Consider the following 21773-nt stretch of genomic DNA (forward strand, 5'->3'; position numbering starts at 1 on the left):
AATGAAGAAAATGGGAGGAAACGGGAGAACCCCGAGAAAACCCACGCACACGGTGTTTGTCCAACGCAAAGTTCATTTGGCGGGGGCTTGGATCGAACCCGGGACCCCAAGCACCAGAGGTGAACGCTCTACCACTGAGCCACCGCGACCCCCTCAGTGTTTCTTGAGTGCAAAAATTGTAATTTGAGCGTTGCAGAATCTCTCCAAGTCGACGTATCGCGTTTTGGATGATTGACTTCAGCGAACTATTAATAATAATACGTTATTGAGGGCGAGGTTCAGCCAAGGCTGCTCTACCACCTAACCCTATGCATAATAAAAATATACATAGTAATAGAATACAAATTAATAAATGATAACAAATACAAGAAAAAAAAACATATTATAAAAGATAGTAGTAAGCAGAGAGACCGAAAAAGTAGGAAATTGAAGGAAAGAAGGCTAAACAATTCAATTTATTGGTCATGTGATCCGTTTTGAAGCTTCTGGTTCTGCTTCTGCATCAGTAAATGTTGCACTGCATTTTTGAGTTTTACGAAGTTAGAAATAGAGACAAATTTCTCAGCAAGTGTATTCCAAGCTCTTGGCGCTGACACTGAAAAGGATGCACGACGTATATTTGTTTTATAATGGGGAAAATCAAGTTTGAATTTATTATGTGTGGAATGATTGTGTACATTAGAACATGTAGTCAACTTATTGAACAAATAATCTGGTTTCTCAGGTGTTAAGATCTTGTATATAAAGCAAACATAATGCAAATATCTTCTATAATGAGATCTTTTCTTAGTACAGAAAGCGTATCTTAACGTAGAATTTTGAACTAGTTCAATTTTATGAGCACATTTCTTTGGCAATTCGGAACCGTAAAGAGTATCACAATAACAGGGCTCATAGCGAGTCACTTTTTTTTTTTTTTTTAAATCTAAAAGTTACTTTTTTTCAAATTCCTCACTAAAAGTTACTTTTTTGGGAGCTAAAGTGACTTTTTCGTGTGATTTATGTTTTGCATTTTCAGATTTCTAAGAAAAATATAAAAATAAATGGAAAAAGGCAGAAACTTGTTACTCATTACTCTCCTGAAAGCTTCAGTACTTGTTGCCACACGTGAAATAGCTTTATTCTCACTTCAGCTTTTATTCTTTCTGAAGCACAGTAGATGGTTGGTGGATGCTTAAGCTCTGAAGGTGCGATTGAGAACCCTTCTGTGTCTATTCTTTCTTCTATGATAATAGTCTTTTAGTTTTCTCTCGTAATAGTTAACGCTCCGCTCAACGTTGTGTGTATGTGTTTGTGTGGTTCATCATGCACGTCTTGTGTTATGCTTCTTGTATGTTCTTCTTAAGAGTAGGTCATGAATTTGAATATTTCATGGCTTTGAGAACTCTCAATGCTAAGTTAAATATGATGTCTGAGATGAAGAAATTCAGAAATAGGCCAGAACTGGTTCCACTTACTCAGAAGCTTCTTACATCTGCGAAGTTTGCTTACGGTAACTACAAAGCATACTTAGAAAACCTAAGAAAGGAAGAAACTCAAAAAGAAGTAGTAAAAAAGAAAAGATGAAACAAAACAACAAACAGAGAGAGAGGTGATGGAGAAATTGACAAAGGAAAAAGGGGTATGATGAGATTTTGATCACTTTTTTGTGTGCTTTTGGTCACTTTTCAACTATCTACAAGAGACCAGACAACTATGAGCCCTGCAATAATCAAAAAGTAATCAAATTAGTGTTTGAACGAGCCGTAATTTACAAATAGCTGTGAAACCTTCGCGAAATCTCTACAGGTTGCGTAATATTCCAAGTGCCTTCCTGCATTAAGACTGAATATGGGCATCCCAGTTGAGAAATTCATTAAATATTAGTCTTAAATTTTTAGTAACTGATACTTTGGGACACAAACTATCATTATGGTTATCAAAGAGGAGTGAAGTGGAGGTATTCTGTCAGTGAAACAATAAACATTGGAAGTAAAGGATTTCAAACTGTCACAGCATGTGTCAATACTAAAATGTGGTACTAATCAGGGTTGGCTGGTTTAAACCAAGGTGGTTTAAACCATGGTTTAAACCAAGGTTTAAACCAGCTGGTTTTTTCAAAAAAACCAACTGGTTTAAACCAAAAAACAAAAAATGTTCGTAAAAGTGTAAGTGTTTGTAAAATCTTGATGAACACACATTTGTGGGTTATCACGTTTCACTCCCGTATATTATTCGTATTATATTCAGACCTAAATTCCCCATTCATTACTCAAAAAGATTATACTACAAAAGCAACTTTTTTTTAAATAAGTTTATAAACGTTTATTTTGTGATTTTTTTGGTAGTTATTATTGTTATGTAATTGCAATCGAAGAAAAATTCTAAATATTGTTTCGTTTCAATGTTTACTATTGATAAAATACATCGAAAATGCCGTACTTTTTGTGTGTGTGTGGGGGGGGGGTCATACAGACCTCACGAGAGGCATTTAGTGAAATAAGTATCTTTGGTATCTATTTATGTATAAATGAGTCTGAGCCAAAGTGGACTCAAATAATTCGTATCTTTATTCACTTTTCTTATTGATATGCAGATTAAGTCGGTGTATTTCTTTAATTTGGACCAATAAAAGTCGTTATTAACTAACTTGAACTAAATTAGTTCTTCTGTACTTCGTAGTACTTTGAAATTGTTCATGTGTAATTCTGTGTAATGGTTTCAGTTGTGTAAGTGTTTATCTTTTTGTCCTTCTGAAATGACTCTTGACAGAGATCAGTACAACGTTTTTTTACCAGGATTCCTTCGTGAGTGAGTCGGCAGACGTATCGCATTTGTGGCCAATTAGTCCTGGTTCCGAGTTCAAATGGAGGACAATTTCTCTCGGATGTAACTCGAGAAGCGGTTTTTATTCCGCTTTAAGCTTATGTGACCCCTTCCATCATAACTCGGTTGTCGCATAATAACATCAAGGCGAAACAAACTTATTTCTGTCCATATATGATATGAATATATAGAGCAAATTATTTAAACCATAAAAACCTGGTTTAAACCAAAAAAACCTGGTTTAAACCAAAAAAACCGGTTTATTTGGTTTTTTTAATAAAAACCATGGTTTTTGCCAACCCTGGTACTAATGCAAATGAGAAACTGAGTGAGCTGCAGTTGAAAATCTGCCCGACTAGCATATGCTTAGAAAGTTCCGTGAGTACTGATTTAACTGATACTGCGAGTTCGGTAAGTCCAGTGTCCTTGCCGTCTCCAAACCGGCACTAAAGCAATCACACCGATCAAGCTGCAGTTAAGCTCAGAACTCATGCAGCTACCAGCGCAGAATTGTATAGGCTTTACATGTTGTTACTCAAAACTACGACATTGTGCGATAATATAGCCGATGTTATACGATCCATGCTTCCAGATCCAAACAGTTTTCCCAGAAACTTGTCTGAGCCATTCTAAATTGTATGTGTTGACTGATGCTTCAGGGCCATTTTTTCACAAACAACTTTGTGAAAATTTAAAGAACATTCTGTTTACACTTCTCTATGATGAAACGACAGATTTTCAAAATCGCAATGAACTATAGTTTAAAATTCGTTATTGGAGCTTTACTTTGCAACAGATTATGGTATGCCATTTGCACCCATTTTTCATTGGACACGTAAAAGGTGAAGACATCCATAAGTACATTTGTGAAGTGCTTGATTTATACAATTTGTCACCCAATAATCTTAACTTCGGAAGTGATGGACCAAATGTCAACAAGAAAATGTTTAGAATCACGTCTAAGTTCGTGCAAAATGTGCGTGGCTTTTCGTTACTGGATATTGATAGTTGCAATATTCATACCGTTCATAGTAAGTTCAGAAAAGACTTACATATATTTGGTGATTATGTCTGTAATCTTGTCGTCATGATTTTTTATTATTTTTTTAATGAGTGGAAAGATTTTGAAAGAATTCAGGAACACCAAGGCATCGTTTCATCAAGCATGTCCCTTCGCGCTGGTTGAAGTGTTGCCCTCTGTGAAACGTTTTACGGAACAGTTTCCAGCCATTGAATATTATTTCCTGCAGTTTATTCCGAAAAAGCAAAGCAGCGTGATGAACGCCTCAAATTACGTATCAATTTCCAAGATGCCGAAGAAAGGAACCATTGTGAAAGCAGAATTTATTTATTTATTATTTAAAATGGTGGAGTTAAGGCATAACCTTTTCTTCCACTCAACCATTTACATTTACAGAAGTGGCCTTTGTATGTGAAAGTGCATCTTTCTTGACACTATTCTTAACTATGTTTAAAAAAGAACCTCTTGTACAACGAACGAGCTTCAAACCGTTCTTCTGAAGATAGTTGGTAGGGTTTCCAAGCCAGAATCTCAAGAACGCTTCGACACATTGAAGGACGAAGTCTTTAGTGCTGAAAATCTTTTGTCATGAAAGGAAGTAAAGCTTGATGAGAAACTTTCCTCAGTGATCAGCACGCTTCCTAGTAAAACAGTCAGCAGAGTTCGTTTCAAGTGTACAGAACCATTACAAGGCAGTTGGGAAACATGGGGTCGAAAAATGCAAAATCTTCGAAAAGAACATCCAGAAACAGTGTCGTGTGCACCCTATGGAATATCAGAAAGTGATGAGTGACACTGACATTACAGATATTGATCATTTATATATCCCATGTAAAGTTCCAGTTGGTGTTCTTTTGGATGAGTGGAAGCTGTTGAAATTAGAATCAGTACAGTATGAAGAGAGTGAGAGAATCGATCATTTTTGGGGAATAAGATTTTCTGACTAAAAAACGCCAGTGGTTCACCAAAGTATCCTACTGTCATGAACAGAGTGAAGTCCATCTTGACACTGTCCCATGGAAATTCTAACGTTGAACGTGGGTATGTTTTCTCAAAGAGAGTCCTGTCTGAAGAACGAAGCATCATGTCAGAGAGAATGGTAAATGCAAGACTTGTTGTTGTGTACGACGGAATGAAGAAGTATGGAAGCAACCCAGCAGCGCTTCCTATAAGTTTAGGACTCATCAGAGTGACTCAGATGGCTCATCGCAGTTACTTGAATTACCAAGGAAGGATGAGGAAACAAAAGGAAGAAGAGGAACTAAAGAAAACGCAGGAGCACAAGCGACTCGAAACAAGAAAGAAAAAAAAAAATCAAGGAAACAGCGAAGTCCAAAGCAGCAATAACTGACTTGGAACGGAAAACATCTGACCAGCTTCTTTCAAAGGCTAACAAACGGCTTAAAACAGCGTTAGAGGACGACACGGCAGAAGTACAATTGGCACAAGCGATGATTGAAGGTGTAGCGAAAGTTAGAAAAGATGAAAGAAATTAACAGGCAGCCACAGAAAAAAATACAGAGGATGATTACCACTAAAGTCAACACTGATAACTACATATTTTAAGAAGACAAGTGAGAAACAGTAAAATGGACAATATATTGCTGAGTTTAAAATGCTTTGATCCCTATTTCATTGTTCTTGCCACTTTTTGAAAACAGTTTGCAAAAAATTTGCAACTTTTTATGAATACGATATGCAACTATCTTGCAACTACAAGCAACTATTTTTATGCAAAATATCACTGAGAGCTCAGTGATAGCATTGTCACTTTCGCCGAAGCCAGTATCTGTTCCAGTGGCGTAGCACACTTGCGTCCCCCCCCCCCCGCAAAGTATAGAGAAGGGGCCCTAGTTGTAAAGCCGACAGAAGTAAGGTTGAAGTTCTACTTCTTTAAATCTTAATTCATCGAAAGACTTCGGGGCCCCCCGCAGTGCGGGGGTTGCGGGAGCAGCTGCTACGCCACTGATCTGTCCCTATTCGTGTATTACTCATTTCCAAACGAGTTAACGAAGAAGATCGAACTTTTTTCGATAAGAAACCGAGCTGGTTTTGAAAAATCTTTTTTGAAATCATCCGAAAAAAACTCGGTTGCGTTTTTTCTAAAAACCGAAAAACCTATTTTTGTGCGCAACACTAATGCTAACCATTTGGCCATGAGGAAGTTCAAAGTTGTCAAAACAGATAACCAGTTTTCATTATTTTGTTTGAGCAATCATTGGTAATCAGCTTCGTAGTACTAAGGTTGTCACCAGATTATTTGAAGTTTGATTATACTCAGTATCAATTTTCTTAAATTACTCAAATATGAGTGGAAGTAAATGTACTACTAGACTTTTTGAAACATCTTAAAAACCTTGGGGGGAGATATGGAAAATTGACCTATTAACCACCTTCTACTAGTACATGGTAGTGAAACAGATATTTTCTCCGAAATCCGGTGTTGCCAAGAAATTCTAGCTAGCTGACAATTCTCGACCAGAGGAGTGCGTATTCCTCTCTGTCACTTGAAAAAGGTTTTGGCGAAAAAGAAAAAAAGTATCGTAGAAACTCCGAATGGTTTGTGTTGTTTTGTTATTTGATACTTTGAGTGGAAAAATCTTCCTTCTTCCATTGGAGAGGAACAAAATTCGAACTGGACCGTAGCTCTCGGCGAAAATAGGGAAGCAGCAAAAGCTGATCTCCGTCATATGAATAACGAATGGAATGTCTCAAATGTTTTGGCGAAGGAAAAAGTAGTCTGGAAATTCCGAGTGCTTGATGTTGCTTTGTTATTTGACACTTTCAACCTGCTTTCAACAGAATATTTCTTTTTCCGTTGAGAAGGAATGTTCTATATATGCAGGCAAGGTGGTCAGTGTTTGTATATTTCCCCCTTCTCTATATAGAAAGAAAGAACCCACATGTGTAAGCCATTAATCACAGTGTAATGGGGACCAAACCTATGGCAACGTCGTTGAACATAAGTTACAATGTCACTAGTAAGAGGATATGATTGTTCGGACAGTTCCGATTACCACCCACTAAGGTTTTTAAGATACTGCCAATTCTATAAGACGAAGGATATTTGATTGCGTAATAGTAAATAACATAACTGTTAATCCAATTTTCTTGCTATCTTTTAGTATTGCGTTGTAATTTTCCGAGTGTCGTGCATTTCTTGGATAACATTCTGAAAGATTAAAGTCGAATCATCATTAGTAATATTTGCTGTTAAAGTCTTGATAATAATTACCTAAGTTTCCTTTTTTTCTTAATTTTATTCATGTTAAAATAATCTGAAAAATAAAGGCGGTTTGCAGTTTCATGTTAATTAGAATAAGTTGCTTGAAGGTAGTGGTATTGATGTATCTTTGAGTAGAATCGTTTATTTATTTTTTTTGTAGTCTTTGTATGATACTGAGAACAAAGGGATTGCTGAAGATAACAGCAGCTGTTCCGTTTCAGCTGCCATGGGCCGCACGAAGCGCAGAACTGAAATGAGCCCAGAAGACGAAGATATGTCGCTTCCCAAGAGACAACGGAACAATTCAAGGTAAGAAAGTTTTTTTTTTTTTCATTCAGTGCCAATTTTTTGTGCGTTTTCTTTGATTGTAATTCCTTTGGAATTTAGGTTTTTATCCGAATGATTGTATGTATCACGAATAGATCATGCCTATCGAAGTACAGCTCTGGAAGAGATTTTTCCCTCCTACCTCCGTATCAAGAGGAGACAAAGCAAGATTACAGACAGACAATCTTCTATGTTTTTTGCACGGTTGCCATAAAATAAGTACACGTGATTGTCTAATATCTTTATAGAGTTTTCTCCCGTTTTTTTTCCCACTTTCTTATTCCATCATTCTTCCATTATCATTCACTTTCTTTAATTATTGTCTCCCTTAGCTTCACAGGCATAATCGTAGGACGTTAAACTCAAAGATTTTATTTCATTTTATAGAGTTTTATGTTCAAAGGTTATGCTCTATAAGCTAAGAAATTAAGAGTCACAAATATGATGATAATGAAATCAGTTGTGGCGGGGGGAGGATTAGTTGATTGGATTGAATTGAATTTCATGTCCTTTTTCAGTATCAGGGCTGTAGGAGACGAAACTACTGCTTAAAGTTGAATCAGAGCATTAGTGATATTTGTGTCCTAGGCAAAAGTGCTTTGAAGTTCGAATTGGGGATCACGTGTATAGAAAATGAGCACTTTAGCTACTCGACCAGAAAAGTGGGATAGAATGAGATTCTACCCACGATCTGTCGACTTGTGCTAGCCTGGGACTTCTGATTTCAGTGTAAGAAAATATCAACATACCAACCAAACTTCTTCACGTAGTGTGTACGTGACACTGCTACGTTTTTTTTTTCTGAAGATCCCATTACTAGTTGTAAAGAACTAAATAGCAAGAACTCATGTGGTTCGGATTCCACGTTAATCAGTAGGTCCACGTCTCATATAGCCTCGCTGCTGAAAGGAACGCTAAACTAAAATCCACTCCACTAAATAGCAAGAAATAATATGACACAAAATGCTATTACATGGACTGTATTTCCCTTAAAGATATTTCATAAAGTGCAAAAATTTTATGCCTGACAATTATGACGTCATGAATTGGGCATCCAATGAACAACTCTATTACCATTAGTAAATAGTGCCTACGCTTGGATACATTTCCTAATTTCGCTTTAGATACTAATTTGAAGACGTTCAGTCCAATGAAATTATTTTAAAACACATCCTCCATATGGGATCCTATAGACGAATGTCTTGAAAAACAGTTCTGTTGGATTTAGCATTCTCAAGATAGCATAACAAGTGCAATTAGAAATGTTTCCAAGCGTGGGCACTTTTACTACGAGGGGTGATCAGAAAGTGAGGTTACAAAACCTGCAGTAAAGCGTGTATATATCATTTCATACAACCAATACAGCCACCAGATAGTACATACATTAAGTTTTTTTTTTTTTTTTTTTTTTTTTTTTTTTTTTTTTTTTTTTACATAGTCTCCATATTGGTTGAGGCACATATCGCATCGTGAGATGAGTTTGAAGATTCCCTCCTGGTAAAAATTCTGTCCTTCTGTTTCAGTCACGAAGTGTTTTACCTCCTCATCTCGAGCGACGCGATGGCCTCCTAGGTGCTTCTTCAAATGCGGGAACAGGTGAAAGTCGCTTGGAGCGAGGTCCGTTTGTAGGGAGGGTGGTAGATGATGTCTCCCAGCTGATGATGGGTCGACCACTGCGCCCCTCGTCGGTGACGTTTTCTCTACCAGCAGCACACTTTCGACACTATTCTGCAACATGCTGACGAAACTTTACAGTCTCTCTATAAACGTCTACCAGCTGTCGGTGAATTTCAGCCGCGATTACGTGTTTCGCCCACAGAAATTGAATAACTGAGCGGACTCCTTCGTGAGACAAGTTTTCCAAACGAGTCGCTATTTGTGTCTAATTACAACCAACACCGTAGGTAGCGAGTGGCTGAAACTTTGCACAGTTGCCATCTCCATGTATTACAATTAGCGCACACGCCTCATTCTTCTATAGCAGACGAAACTCCAGAAATATCGGCCGTGTAACCTTAGTTTCTAATCTCCCCTCGTGGTAGCATAAACTAAGCCTCAAAGATCCCAAGTTTGAGACCCCGTGGACGAATATGTTCGAAAATAGCTTCATTATATTCAGTATCCTCAAATTACTATAAATAATGCAGTTAGAAGTTTATCCAAGCTTGGGCACTTTTTACTTAAGTCTTTCTTTTAAGTACATGAAAAGCCTTGAAACAGATCGTAAAATAGTCAACAGCCACCTTTCAGTATTAGTATTGAAGGCCATTTCACAGTCATAAGTATAAGCAGTATTTACCTTTTTTCCACCAGTATCCTAAATATGAATCAGATTGTTTCAATAGATGTAAAAATTACTTTACAGAAAAATAGATATTTTTAAGATTATATCAAGTTACGTGTGAATGCTGTCAAGTGTACAGGAATGACGAAATGAAATATTAGGAACAAGGTTTAAAGATAATATAAAGTCGAAAAATAAGAATGCCGCCATATCTCGTCTTTCAGTCAGACATTGAGGAAAGAACCAACACAAAATCAAAGATACAGAAATCTTGCATAAATCCAATATCAGTTTGGAAGAAATTCGAATCATTCGATCGTTGAACACACATAATGGTAATCTAATTAGTATATGGGATGGTATAAAAACGTAAAGCCAGTCATAAGCATACTCTGTTCATGCGAATCTAATGCACACGTCTTTTATGTGCAAATGTAGTATTCAAAATTATGGCTCACATTAGATTCATGTACACTTACGTCCAAAATTACTGTCGGATGTCTATAAATATGTTGTTGTAGGAATATAATTTGATAACGAATTCGCCCGGTATTTCTTATTATGTTAGCCTGTATATAATCGGCAAAGACATGTATGTGGCAAATTTCTTGTCGAAAGAGCAGCAAATAAGAACAATAAAACGAAAATAAGACTTTCTTGTTCATTTAGCAACATTTTGTTGTACTCGTTCTAATTTTCGTATTTATTTTCCTATGAAATTTACCACAAATATACATTTCCCGATTATACACATAGTATCAGTATTAAAAGTACCCTGCAAAATTATTATCAAATTATATTCTTACAAGAGTACAGTACAGATATGTGCCAGTCATTTTGGATATGAGTGTACAACTTGAATCCATAGTTCATCGGCAACTTCATTCAGATTTGTCATTTCGTTTCAAATGTTTTGATCATGTACGTGATGATACATAATTTTTGTCATTTCGTTTCAAATGTTTTGATCATGTACGTGATGATACATAATTTTTGTCATTTCGTTTCAAATGTTTTGATCATGTACGTGATGATACATAATTTATTCAACAATGAGGTGTCATGAGACAGTAAGTCACCGGTATAAACTGTGTGTTGTGATAGTAAATGTACAAGTCCATTGGGACTGCGCCGTTGTAGGAATTTTATTAAATATGTATGCTAATAGATGTAAACCTCATGTATTGGAGAGAATATGCAACGCTGTTCTAAATGTACTTATGATTTCAGCTTGTAATAGTAACTTAAACTTAACTGTATATACGAATATAAGTGCTTTAGTCGTACTGAGTCAAACCTCTTGGACAAATCTCTCACAACTTGATCATTCTGTCATTAAAATAGCCTAAGTTGCAACACTTTTAGTAACATAATTAAATCATTGAACTCCAATGACAAATTTTACTAACAAAACACTCGACAATCTATTCTATGATATGCACATTTCAAACAAAAGCATATGCTCGCACTCTAAACATTTCCTGCCTAACAATCGTATTATAAAAAAAATATGGCGTATTATTGATCCGCATTACATTGATCGACAACTTTTCTTTTTATGATTTCAAGTTTTAAATTCGGGATACCGTAAATTGTACTACATTCAGTGATTTAGCTTGCTTTATCTTAAAAAAGTAACTATAAGACTTATCAGGAATACTTTGATCTTAAAGAAGAAAGGAACGACAACGTAAATTATATGAGTTCAGTTACTTAATTTACATTCAAAATTCGTCATTAAAAAGAGAGAATATATATATATATATATATATGACAGAGAAGAGGATAAATTATCAGCATTCAGGAAGAGGTGTTTATCGTAGAGTTTGTGGCGTTTCCTTCCAGCTCAAAAACTCACGAAATCCTAGTCTACTCCTTACCAGAGGTGTCCAAACTCGCACTTATCTGGATTCGGGCGCGATCCCGAGTCGTATTGAAGGAAGCAAGCTCCAGCGAAGTTAGAGAGCTCGAGTGAGCCCGAGACCAATGCTCAATAGCCATTTCTGCTCTCAACTGTAAGCTTAGAAGAAGGTGGCAGCTCAGTTCACTGAAAATTCAGCTGTTTGATTCATAAAAGAGGTCTAGTATCATAAGAAAAATACTTTTGTACGAGGGTCATTCAGATAGTGTTGCAAGTGCTGACAGCACTGTTGCACAACATTCAGTATGGGATTTTGATTAACAGAGTTGGATTCAGTGGACTTTGATTCATAAAGATAATCTGTCAGTGCAAGTTCAAACCTGCACTGTCTGAATGAGGCAGGGTTGTAAGTTCAGTCTAGTTACAATAGCTGGCCGTTAAACATGGATTTCTCTAAAGTGAACTTTTGGTTTTATATTTACACACATAAGATAGGTGTAAGAGCTAAGAAAATGCATTTGGACTTGAAAGTAGTTTGTGAGGATCAAATATACTTATTTGACACCATTGCCAGATCGATTCAATCATTTGAGCAGGAGAGGATTGTTTGAAAAGTGATCCTCACTTTTGCCGACCTCGGGAACCTATGAGCACACAGGTTGAGGCAGTTAGCGGAAGAAGATCACTATATTATAATACAGATGTTAAATTTGAAGTGTTGATATTGGAGCAGTGACACTGTACTCCAACACCATTTGAATATGAGGAAGGTCAGCATAAAATAGGTTCCTCATTTTCTCACTCATAAAGGTGGAAAGATGCGAAGGAAGAATTGTAGTACAAAATTACTTACTGTATTTCCACCAAATGGTCCAAAACGACTGATATAGATATGTACAGGAAATTAAAATGAGTTTTATTATTACACCACACCAAACAAAACCCAGAACTGTTTGTGATTGAAAATGATCTAGGATCAGTTGTTTTTCAAGATTTCAGATCTCGAAATGCAACTTCTTATAATTGTCTTAATTACAAAGGACCACTGGTAGTTGGTTACATTCTACAAGGTCGGATCATGAATGGGATGTATGATGGTATTTCTATGTTGGACTGCCTTTATTTAAAGGTTTGAAAATAAGATGCCCAAAGACAAAAATCTTGAAGATGCTTCTTTTGCATTACAATGCATCTGCTTCAAAACAAGTTTGTGCAGAAACTGAATGATGAAAAAAATATCAGTTTCTTGAACGTGCACCTTACAGTTCCTATCTTGCAGCATGTGATTTCAGGTTGTTTCCTCGGGTAAAATGTTAGTGCCGAAAAGCCTTCTAAGAGGGCGCAAGACCTTGCTTAAGTCATAAATTCAGCTCTGCTTACATTACTTTAGAGGAGTACCCGCGGTGCCGTTGATCAGCGCCTCCAAAGATGTGTGGAGTATTATGGATAGTACTGTGAAGGATTGTAAACGTAAATATTTCAGTACAGTTCATTACATGGATTTTGAAAGACCACATGCAATTCTTTCTGAATGACCCTCGTATAATAAAGCAATAGTACGAAGTACATCATTAAGTATACATAAGTGATCTGAGTGTTTTCCTTAAATTCATGAGAAAAAATAAATATAATGATATAACATTAACTCTTCGTAGGGAAAGTATGGATGAAGATGAAGGAGGAGATGATGATGATAATAATAATGATGGTGGTGGTAACAGTAATAACAAGGATAATAAAGCTGAAAGTGATGAACATGCCAAGAAGGATGAGAATTGTGGTTGTGTTGGTGTTGATAACAATGGTGATGCTGCAAAGGATGATCAGCAAAAGAAAGAGAGTCCGAGGTCTGGTATTTAGATCTTGGGACAAAGCGTTTGGCCCGTTTAATTTTCTAATAGCTTTGAAAGTAACAAAGTAAAGTGGAAACGTAATTGCTTTGAGATAGTGCCTTTAAAAGTACATATTTACTTGTGTAATAGAAAAACATATCTTACTTTCCTTGTAGTTCGAGTTTTTACATCTTACTAGACCAGTGATGTACAGTCCACAGCAAAAACCTGCAACATAAGCATGTAAGTTTATTGTGAAACTACGCCTAACAGCGCAGGAAATCAACATAACGTCTAAGTGACACAAATCACGCCAGGAGAAACCTCGGCGTCCTCCCCTGCACACTTACTTTGGAGCAAAAGACTTCGTCGTTTCACAATAAACTTACATGCTCCTGTTGCAGTTTTTTTTCGGTCTGTACAATTTGTAACACACTGCGAGCCAGAACAATACAAAAATCAATAGTTGGGGGACATTTGCTATTTCTCTCCTCTCCCCTGAGGGTGGCGTCATATATTTTGTAAGTCTTTGTTGTATTCTGCGTTTATTGCGTCTTGTATTATGTCTAAGCCGGTTAGGATTTGAGCTACGAGCTTTTTAAAGTAACCTTACGAAATCTGTATTTTCCAAAATATTGGCCTGATGCCAGCGGCCTTACCTCGTAGAATGGACTTGATAACCGAAAGATTACTTTTTTTTTTTTTTTTTTTTTTTTTTTTTTTTTTTTTAAAGTTGAAAGTAGTCTCTATTCAAGTATACTATGATCATGATTGCAAGTTTACTCTTCCTTGTTACGCATAGAATTGCATATTTAATTTGTTCTACGCAGACCAGATGCATCATACATGGACTGCATCCGCCCCGAGGCTGTACTCGTTTGTTACTGTACTAGACCAGGGGTGGGGAACTAGGAACCGTCAGAGTTATAAAGTGAGTCCTTCTGGGCTTGCTATGAAAAATACTAAACTATATAAGAAATATAATTCTCAGGTTACTTTGTAAAAATAATATAGTTCTGGATATTCTCATGTACAGTATTAGTGTAACTAATAACTGTAAAATTACTACAAAAATTAGACGTATTCAAAACTACCATATTGGCCTTCCTGGGGAATGGGCCGATGAATCAACGCGGCCTTTAAAAAACCCGCCTATGTACTAGACTATTGACATTACTTAAACAGTCCCACAAAAAGTGCGTTTCCAATCTAACAAGCGAAGCATATTTGAAAGATGCCATTCCCAGCTGTAAATATGACCAACATGAATGTCTTGTGTGATCAGCAATGACCTGCCGATAGTCATGGTGTCCTCTATATACACTGACCAGCCAGAACATTATGCCTACCTATCTAATATTTGGCATGTCCACCTTTGGCTTTTATCTCAGCAGCAATGCGGTTTGGCCTTGGTAGGTGGCTGGAGGCGTGGCGCATCACATTTAAACACACAAGTCATTTTAATTCCTATGAATTCGGAGCAGGAGGGTCAATGTACTCGGCTCTGACATTCAGTGACATTCCAAAGGTGTTAAGATCGGTGAGTTTGGGGGCCATTGCAGCAATTGAAATTCGCCACAGTGCTTCTGGACACACTGTAGCACAATGTTGACCGTATGACTACGAGCATTGTCCTGCTGAAAGATGCCATTCCCAGCTATAAATATGACCAACATAAATGTCTTGTGTGATCAGCAATGACCTGCCGATAGCTGTCATGGTGTCCTCTACGCTCACTACTGGGCCTATAAATGCCGATGTGATAGTTTCCTGAACACTTTTGTGGTAGTATTAATAGTCTACTCACCTTGGGTGCGGGAAACCTAGTTCGATTCTCTGTGGAAGGTCAAGTGCTTCGGACCCCGACATCAAGCTATAGGTTCACGTCGTGTATAGTCGCGGTGCAGAAAGGGAACTCCAATGAACAAACCGTCTTAATTCATTCATTCATTCTATCTTTTTTCAGAAGAGCTACTTTTCAGAACTTAATTCTATATTCGAGAACGTAAACTGTCTTCTGTTGCTTAGACACCATAGCCGTCCGCCACTGGTGTAGTGGCTAGCGCCTTTGGTACACGTTCCGGCTTCGAATCTCGGGGACATCACAAAAATTTAATTTTAACGTCATTCCCTTTCATTAATCATCCATATCCTATAGCCTACGTACCAGTGGCGTTCTTCACATTTTGTCCTTATTGTTTCTGAGTGTACGTCCTGGGATACCAATAATATGAGTTGAAAAGGAAAGACGCCTAGTACGAACAAGTTGAAAAGATATTTAAGATTTTGAAGATTGAATTTGTACATTCTCCATATTCATCAAATGTTAAAGGAAGCTCTCTTGTATGAATAGTCATCGTCTCAAACAAATGGTAGACTATCGACCTACTTTAAATAAAGATAGATGATAAAATGTAGAAGGATATTAACAGGCTACAAAAGACAAGAAGACATCTACTGAACGTCATCATACAAGGTGATATTACGAATACTTGGAATAACATGGGAAAGAATTCCTCAAAACATAATTGTGGAAGGCAGTTGGAAAGGCCTTCTTTCAGCAGTGGATTGATAGTGTTTGTACGGATCGTGGAGGCTTAGTGGTAAAATGCTCACACATGGCGCGTGGGATCCCCGGTTCAATTCTAGCTCCCGCTAAATGGGCTTTGTGCTGGACAGACACCATGTGCGTTGTTTTTTTTCGGTGTTCTCCCGTTTCTTCCCATTTCATTATTTCATCATTATCACCATCTCCCTTAGCCTCGGCGCCAAGTGAACTTTGTGGTGGACAAACACCGTGTGCGTGGGTTTTCTCGGGGTTTTCCCGTTTCCTCCCACTTTCTTCATTCCACCATTTCATTCATTACTCATCATCACCGTCTCCTTTAGCCCAACCGACATAATCGTGGGACGTAAAACTCTAAAATTTCATTTCATTTCATTCCCTTAGCCTCGGGATAAACGTAGGACGTTAAATGAAACAGATATAGAGGTGGTGGTTGTTGTTTTGTAGTAACTAGTAGTAATAGTAACAACAATAGCAGCAGCTGCTATTGTTCTTCTACAACAACAACAACAACAACAACAACAACAACAACAACAACAACAACAACAACAACATCATCATCATCATCATCATCATCATCATCATCATCATCATCATCATCATCATCATCATCATCATCATCATCATCATCATCATCATCATCATCATCATCATCATCATCATCATCATCATCATCATCATCATCATCATCATCATCATCATCATCATCATCATCATCATCATCATCATCATCATCATCATCATCATCATCATCATCATCATCATCATCATCATCATCATCATCATCATCATCATCATCATCATCATCATCATCATCATCATCATCATCATCATCATCATCATCATCATCATCATCATCATCATCATCATCATCATCATCATCATCATCATCATCATCATCATCATCATCATCATCATCATCATCATCATCATCATCATCATCATCATCATCATCATCATCATCATCATCATCATCATCATCATTATTATTATTATTATTATTATTATTATTATTATTATTACAATATGGAAGACCCTAGAAAAAGCAGTGCACATAATACTGTCAATCAGAAACTGGTAGGTCTGGCATCGAACTAGAGACGCATTATATCAGAGATTAGGCTCATATCCAGTATAAGAATAATAGTAATGAATTATTTTTTTTTTTTCTCCCTTTGGTGAGAGAAATTAGTAGTAATAGATGAAAGATATGTAACAGTGGTCATCATACAGTCGTGAGTTCGATACCCGGAAACCGGTCACCTTGACAATTGTGCTGTCTTAAATACGCCAGACAAATGCCAAGATGAAAATTGCTGGTTGCTTTCGCTGTCATTTTTTCGTACAGGGATAGTAAAAAGTTGTTGAAGTCGTGCAGCAACCGCATATTTAAATTAAGTTCTTTTACCTACGTGTGAATCGTTTAATGAATTGTTCATTTGTTCTTGAAGATTTTTTTTTAAAAAAAAAGAAAAGAAAAAAAGAAATAAAGAAAGAAGAGAAAAGTGTGCTCCTGACCTGAGTCGCTTCTCATCTGCGTTCACTCCAAATCACGTGGCAATATTTTTAGACTGTGCGATAAAAATAGCAGAAGCAAGGATCCTAGTTTATGTGCTTCGTAGTAGTGAAGGAGCCGATGCAATTTTTTTAACAGCAAGAATAACACAGTTCAAAGTGCACAAGCTGACAGACTGTTTTTCTTGTTGTATGGGTGAAAGAAGGTATTTCACGATCTTTGGAAAAAATGCGAAACAAAATAAGGGGAAATCATAATCATGTACTTTTAGTGATGTGAAGTAACAATGTGTTATCCTGCTGTCCTAACGGTTTCCCTTAGATGTTCCTAACATATGCGAAAGAAAAAAAAGTAGAATATAGTCGCTGTTATGTCCAACAGACACCTTAATTGTCGAGCTTTTCCTGTTTTTTATTTTATTTTTAATCCAATGTAAAAAAAATTTCTTTTGATCGCTTTCAATATGCAATAAGATGTAATGTAGTTATTAGATTAATTGCAGTTACATAATAGTAGACCTTATTTTTATATAACATGATTTTTTTCCATTTTTTTAGTTTTTCATGAAGGATATAGATTCTGCCTGCGTTTTGAATTTTCCTTATTTTATATTTTGATACTATGTATATTTTTTTATAATAGAAATTCTAGTTAGGTTTCCATTGATTTGATGGACTTTTAATGTCCCGTTTCAGTCTCGAGGCAATATGAGACATGGACTTACAGCGGATCATCCGTACCACATTGAACTTCATCGGGAATCAAATCTAAAGATTTTAGCACCAAATGTAAAAAAAATCTAAATTAGTCAATTAAATTCATTGTTTATAAGGTGCTGGTACTTTTCGTTAGTTGGATCTGCTCATTCCGAAGCTTCTCATGTAATTTAATCTGTGAGTAAATTTTTTTTTCAAAAGTACGTATATATGTGATTAAAACAGAATGAGGTAATATTTGAGGCAGTCCACAGTACAAACTGAAAAATAGTGATATTTGCTATTGAAACAAGAAAATAGAGTCAAGGAAACCGTTTATTTGTGTATTTCTCTTGATACCTGTGCTTGATGTTAGGTATATTATAGGCTCAATAAATTCAAAAAGAAAAAGTAACACATATTCGTCTGAGATTTTACAATATATATATATATATATATATATATATATATATATATTTTTTTTTTGTAAGATTCAAATAGTTTTTATAATTAGCAATGGAAATATCCATAAATCATCCATATTTTATTATTGGGTTCACACTGACCTTGAAAGTCAGGGATCTTCAAATGAACCTGGGGAATACCTCAGAATATGCCGATAATCTGGGATATATCTATATTTCACATACGAGTCGGGGAAAATGCAATCAAATTTCAGGAAATTATTCAAAAAGGATGTTAATCAACAGCTGCTCACAGAAAATATGAAAAACATCTTAAAGAATCACTACATATTCAAAACAAAAATGATTAAAAGACTATGTAAAGATAATTGTAGGAATAAAGAAGCTTGCGGAGTACCAGAAGGGGTTGAAAAAGTTTTTAAAATAACTAAATAAAAAACTCAAATGTTACAGATCGTAAACAGTATTAGGTTTGTTAATTGTAGGTATAATCAAAAAGAATTAGGGCAAATTATGATATAGGTTTACTTCAATTATGACTATATTAGATATCGTTAGTGTGGAATTGTTTGGTAGTAATGTTGTATTCCAAATGCAGGAATTTTGATTCATTTACAGTAAGAAAGTAAGCTTATACTATACATAAAATATAAATAAATGAGTTTCGTTACACAATGTGAAACTACGATAGACTACCAAATTAAGCGAATTCAATACTCAAACTTAAAGAAGTACAGCTACAATCACTGGTTGCAATATATTAAGATGATCAAAGATTGAACCTGTTCCTCGGACACTGAATCCATATCAAAAAGCTATCTTACGCTACCGTACTGTTACGGCGATAAATGTTGAAACTGAAAATGCCTAATTTAAATCATTTCCGGTTTGAATAGAGGTTAAGGAAGGAGATAGAACGTACTCTTTTGAAGCTGAATCGATTTTTTTTTAAAAAAAACTGCATCTCGATATCTCGTACAAGTTTTTCTCTATGCAAATCAGTATTGAAACAGGAAGTTGTAAATTTCAACCATTTCCGGTTCTGGTAGTGTGTTGCGGGTTGTGATTATATGTACTCTTAAGACACTAGATCAATTATAGGGAACCACTTGCCGCTATCTACTAGTATTTTTGTTCAATGACGATAACGGTTGAAATCGAAACTGGCTAACTTGAACCACTTCCGGTTTGAATAGTGGGTTAAAGAAGATTGAACCTATTGTTTTCAAAATGGAACGATTGCAGGAAACAGCATCTCGATTTTTCTTACCGTTGTTCCTCTGTGGAAATCAGTATTCTAACCGGAAGTAATATTAAATGTGAACAACATCCGATTTTAATAAAGTATTGTGAATAGTCATGTTATAATACATTGAAACACTAAATCATTTGCAAAAATCATCTTGTTATCTGTTACCGTTTTCGTTCTGTGGCGATAAACGTTGAAACGATAAAGAACTAATTCGAACCATTTCCGGTTTGAATAGAGAGTTAACGGAGAAGATGGCACCTATCCTTTGAACGCTGAATTGGTTGCAAAAAAAAAAAAAAAAAAAATCTCGATACCTCGTACCGTTTTTGCTTTGAAACCTATCGTCAGATGAACGGATGAACATAAGGCTTCCGACACTTGTGCGTAGCATTTGTTAGGAAGTCTAAAAGAAGAGCGTAGAGATGGTGAAGGCAGATTAGAAAACTGGATTTTTGTAAACTTAACTATAAATGATAGTATTCGCAGGTCGTGGAAAATCTGCTTACTCAGTCATGAAAATTCAGGAAAAGTCAGGGAAATCAGTGTAGAATTTCAGTGGGAACCGTGTATTGGTAGTAAACCTGATCGAATATTACTCTCTAATCGAATGGTCTGACCTTAGAATATATTATATAGAAAGATACAGTAAGCATAATCCACCTTAAATTAATAGGTTAAAGTAGATGATAGCATAGCCCAAACAGATCATAATCGTTTGTTATATTGTTTAAACTGTCACAAAGTTCTGCAAATTGTGTGAAATATTTTTAACCAAATAAGTGGTTGCTTCCCTCGCCTGGCCACGATCCCTCAGCATATATGTAGTGTTTAAATATGTACGCTGCCGCCCTCAGTCCATTTCAGTTTTAAAAGCCTACAAAATCACTTCAACAAAAACTGAAAATAGAGTACCAACGTCAAGTGAGAAGTGAAAGACGTCATGACTTTCATACACGTCAAACCCATCGTGTTTCGTATCACTTGACACGTCAGAACGTCACTACCGCTTGAGTGGTTAATCTAAGCAACTACCAATTCTGTGGCCTATAAAACCCGAAGATTCAATTGAATGCCTCATTTACTAAAGTTTTATGTTATATTTTAAGCTTCAGATTCGACAAAATTGCGAAGACTTTGGACGGATTACCAACCCTAATTCCTTGCTTATAGTTGACATTTAGTTTGTTTCTAAACATGGTTTTGGTCTATTAATGTTGATTCTTGATATTTAAAAGTGCCCACTTTGTCGAAAATATTATTTGATATTGTAAGTAATTCGTATAGTTAATCTACAGACTAAATTTAATATTCAAACGTAATTAATTTACAGATTAAATTTAATATTCAAACGTAAATAATCCACGTATCTAATAGCTGGACGGGACCTTCAAGCAAGTAGAATATGTAATTAGTTCCTCTCCCTTGTAATTTAGTAGGTTTGTGTGCAAAGCTGGAAGTACGGAATGGAAAAAATAGTTTGAAAAGAAGGATACTGTGTATACAGAAAGTATAGCCAATAATATTCCTGCGGTAGAAGACCCTTTAACTGTTGGTAGTGCCAAATTCTTGACATTTTTATATATTCAGTAATCCATTGAGAACGAAAATACAAGTTTTCAAACAGTAAGGCTGCTAGGTACAGAAATCATAAGCCGACAAATACATTCTCATTTATTTTAATGCAGTATATTTCATTACCATACTTTTCATCTATTTATTCTTTAAAATTTATTGCTTCCTAAACCTTACAGTTCTCTCTTTTATTATAATGTTTAAGGAGTCATCTGAAAACAACCATTGTAAGTTGCATATGTATAACATGTTTTTGCAGCCCAACGGAAACGAATAGTGCGAAAAGTACCTGATGTTTGACCAATGTATTTGTATGTTCACCAGTTTGCCTAAAAAAATATTTAGTTGTTGTATTGTGAACCTTTTAAATTGATATATTAATTATCATTGT

General features: G+C 36.0%; 1 protein-coding gene across 8 annotated transcripts in view; it reads left to right on the top strand.

Moving 5' to 3' along the window:
• The window catches only part of SCCRO4 (DCN1-like protein SCCRO4), a 92226-nt gene that overhangs the window by 40177 nt on the left and 30276 nt on the right, over positions 1-21773 (top strand). For 5 of the 8 annotated variants that reach the window (XM_081752689.1, XM_081752688.1, XM_081752691.1 and 2 more), the window contains exons 3-4: positions 7213-7361; positions 13180-13371. In XM_081752689.1, coding sequence (XP_081608815.1) covers positions 7279-7361; positions 13180-13371 — 275 coding nt within the window. In that variant the 5' untranslated portion in view covers positions 7213-7278. The remainder of the gene's footprint in view (positions 1-7212; positions 7362-13179; positions 13372-21773) is intronic. The other 3 variants (XM_081752693.1, XM_081752695.1, XM_081752694.1) reach the window with 3 other exon arrangements.

Source organism: Thermobia domestica, chromosome 3 (genome assembly GCF_964235325.1).
Source record: "Thermobia domestica chromosome 3, izTheDome1.hap1.1, whole genome shotgun sequence".
In the NCBI taxonomy this organism is placed as follows: Eukaryota; Metazoa; Arthropoda; class Insecta; order Zygentoma; family Lepismatidae; genus Thermobia; species Thermobia domestica.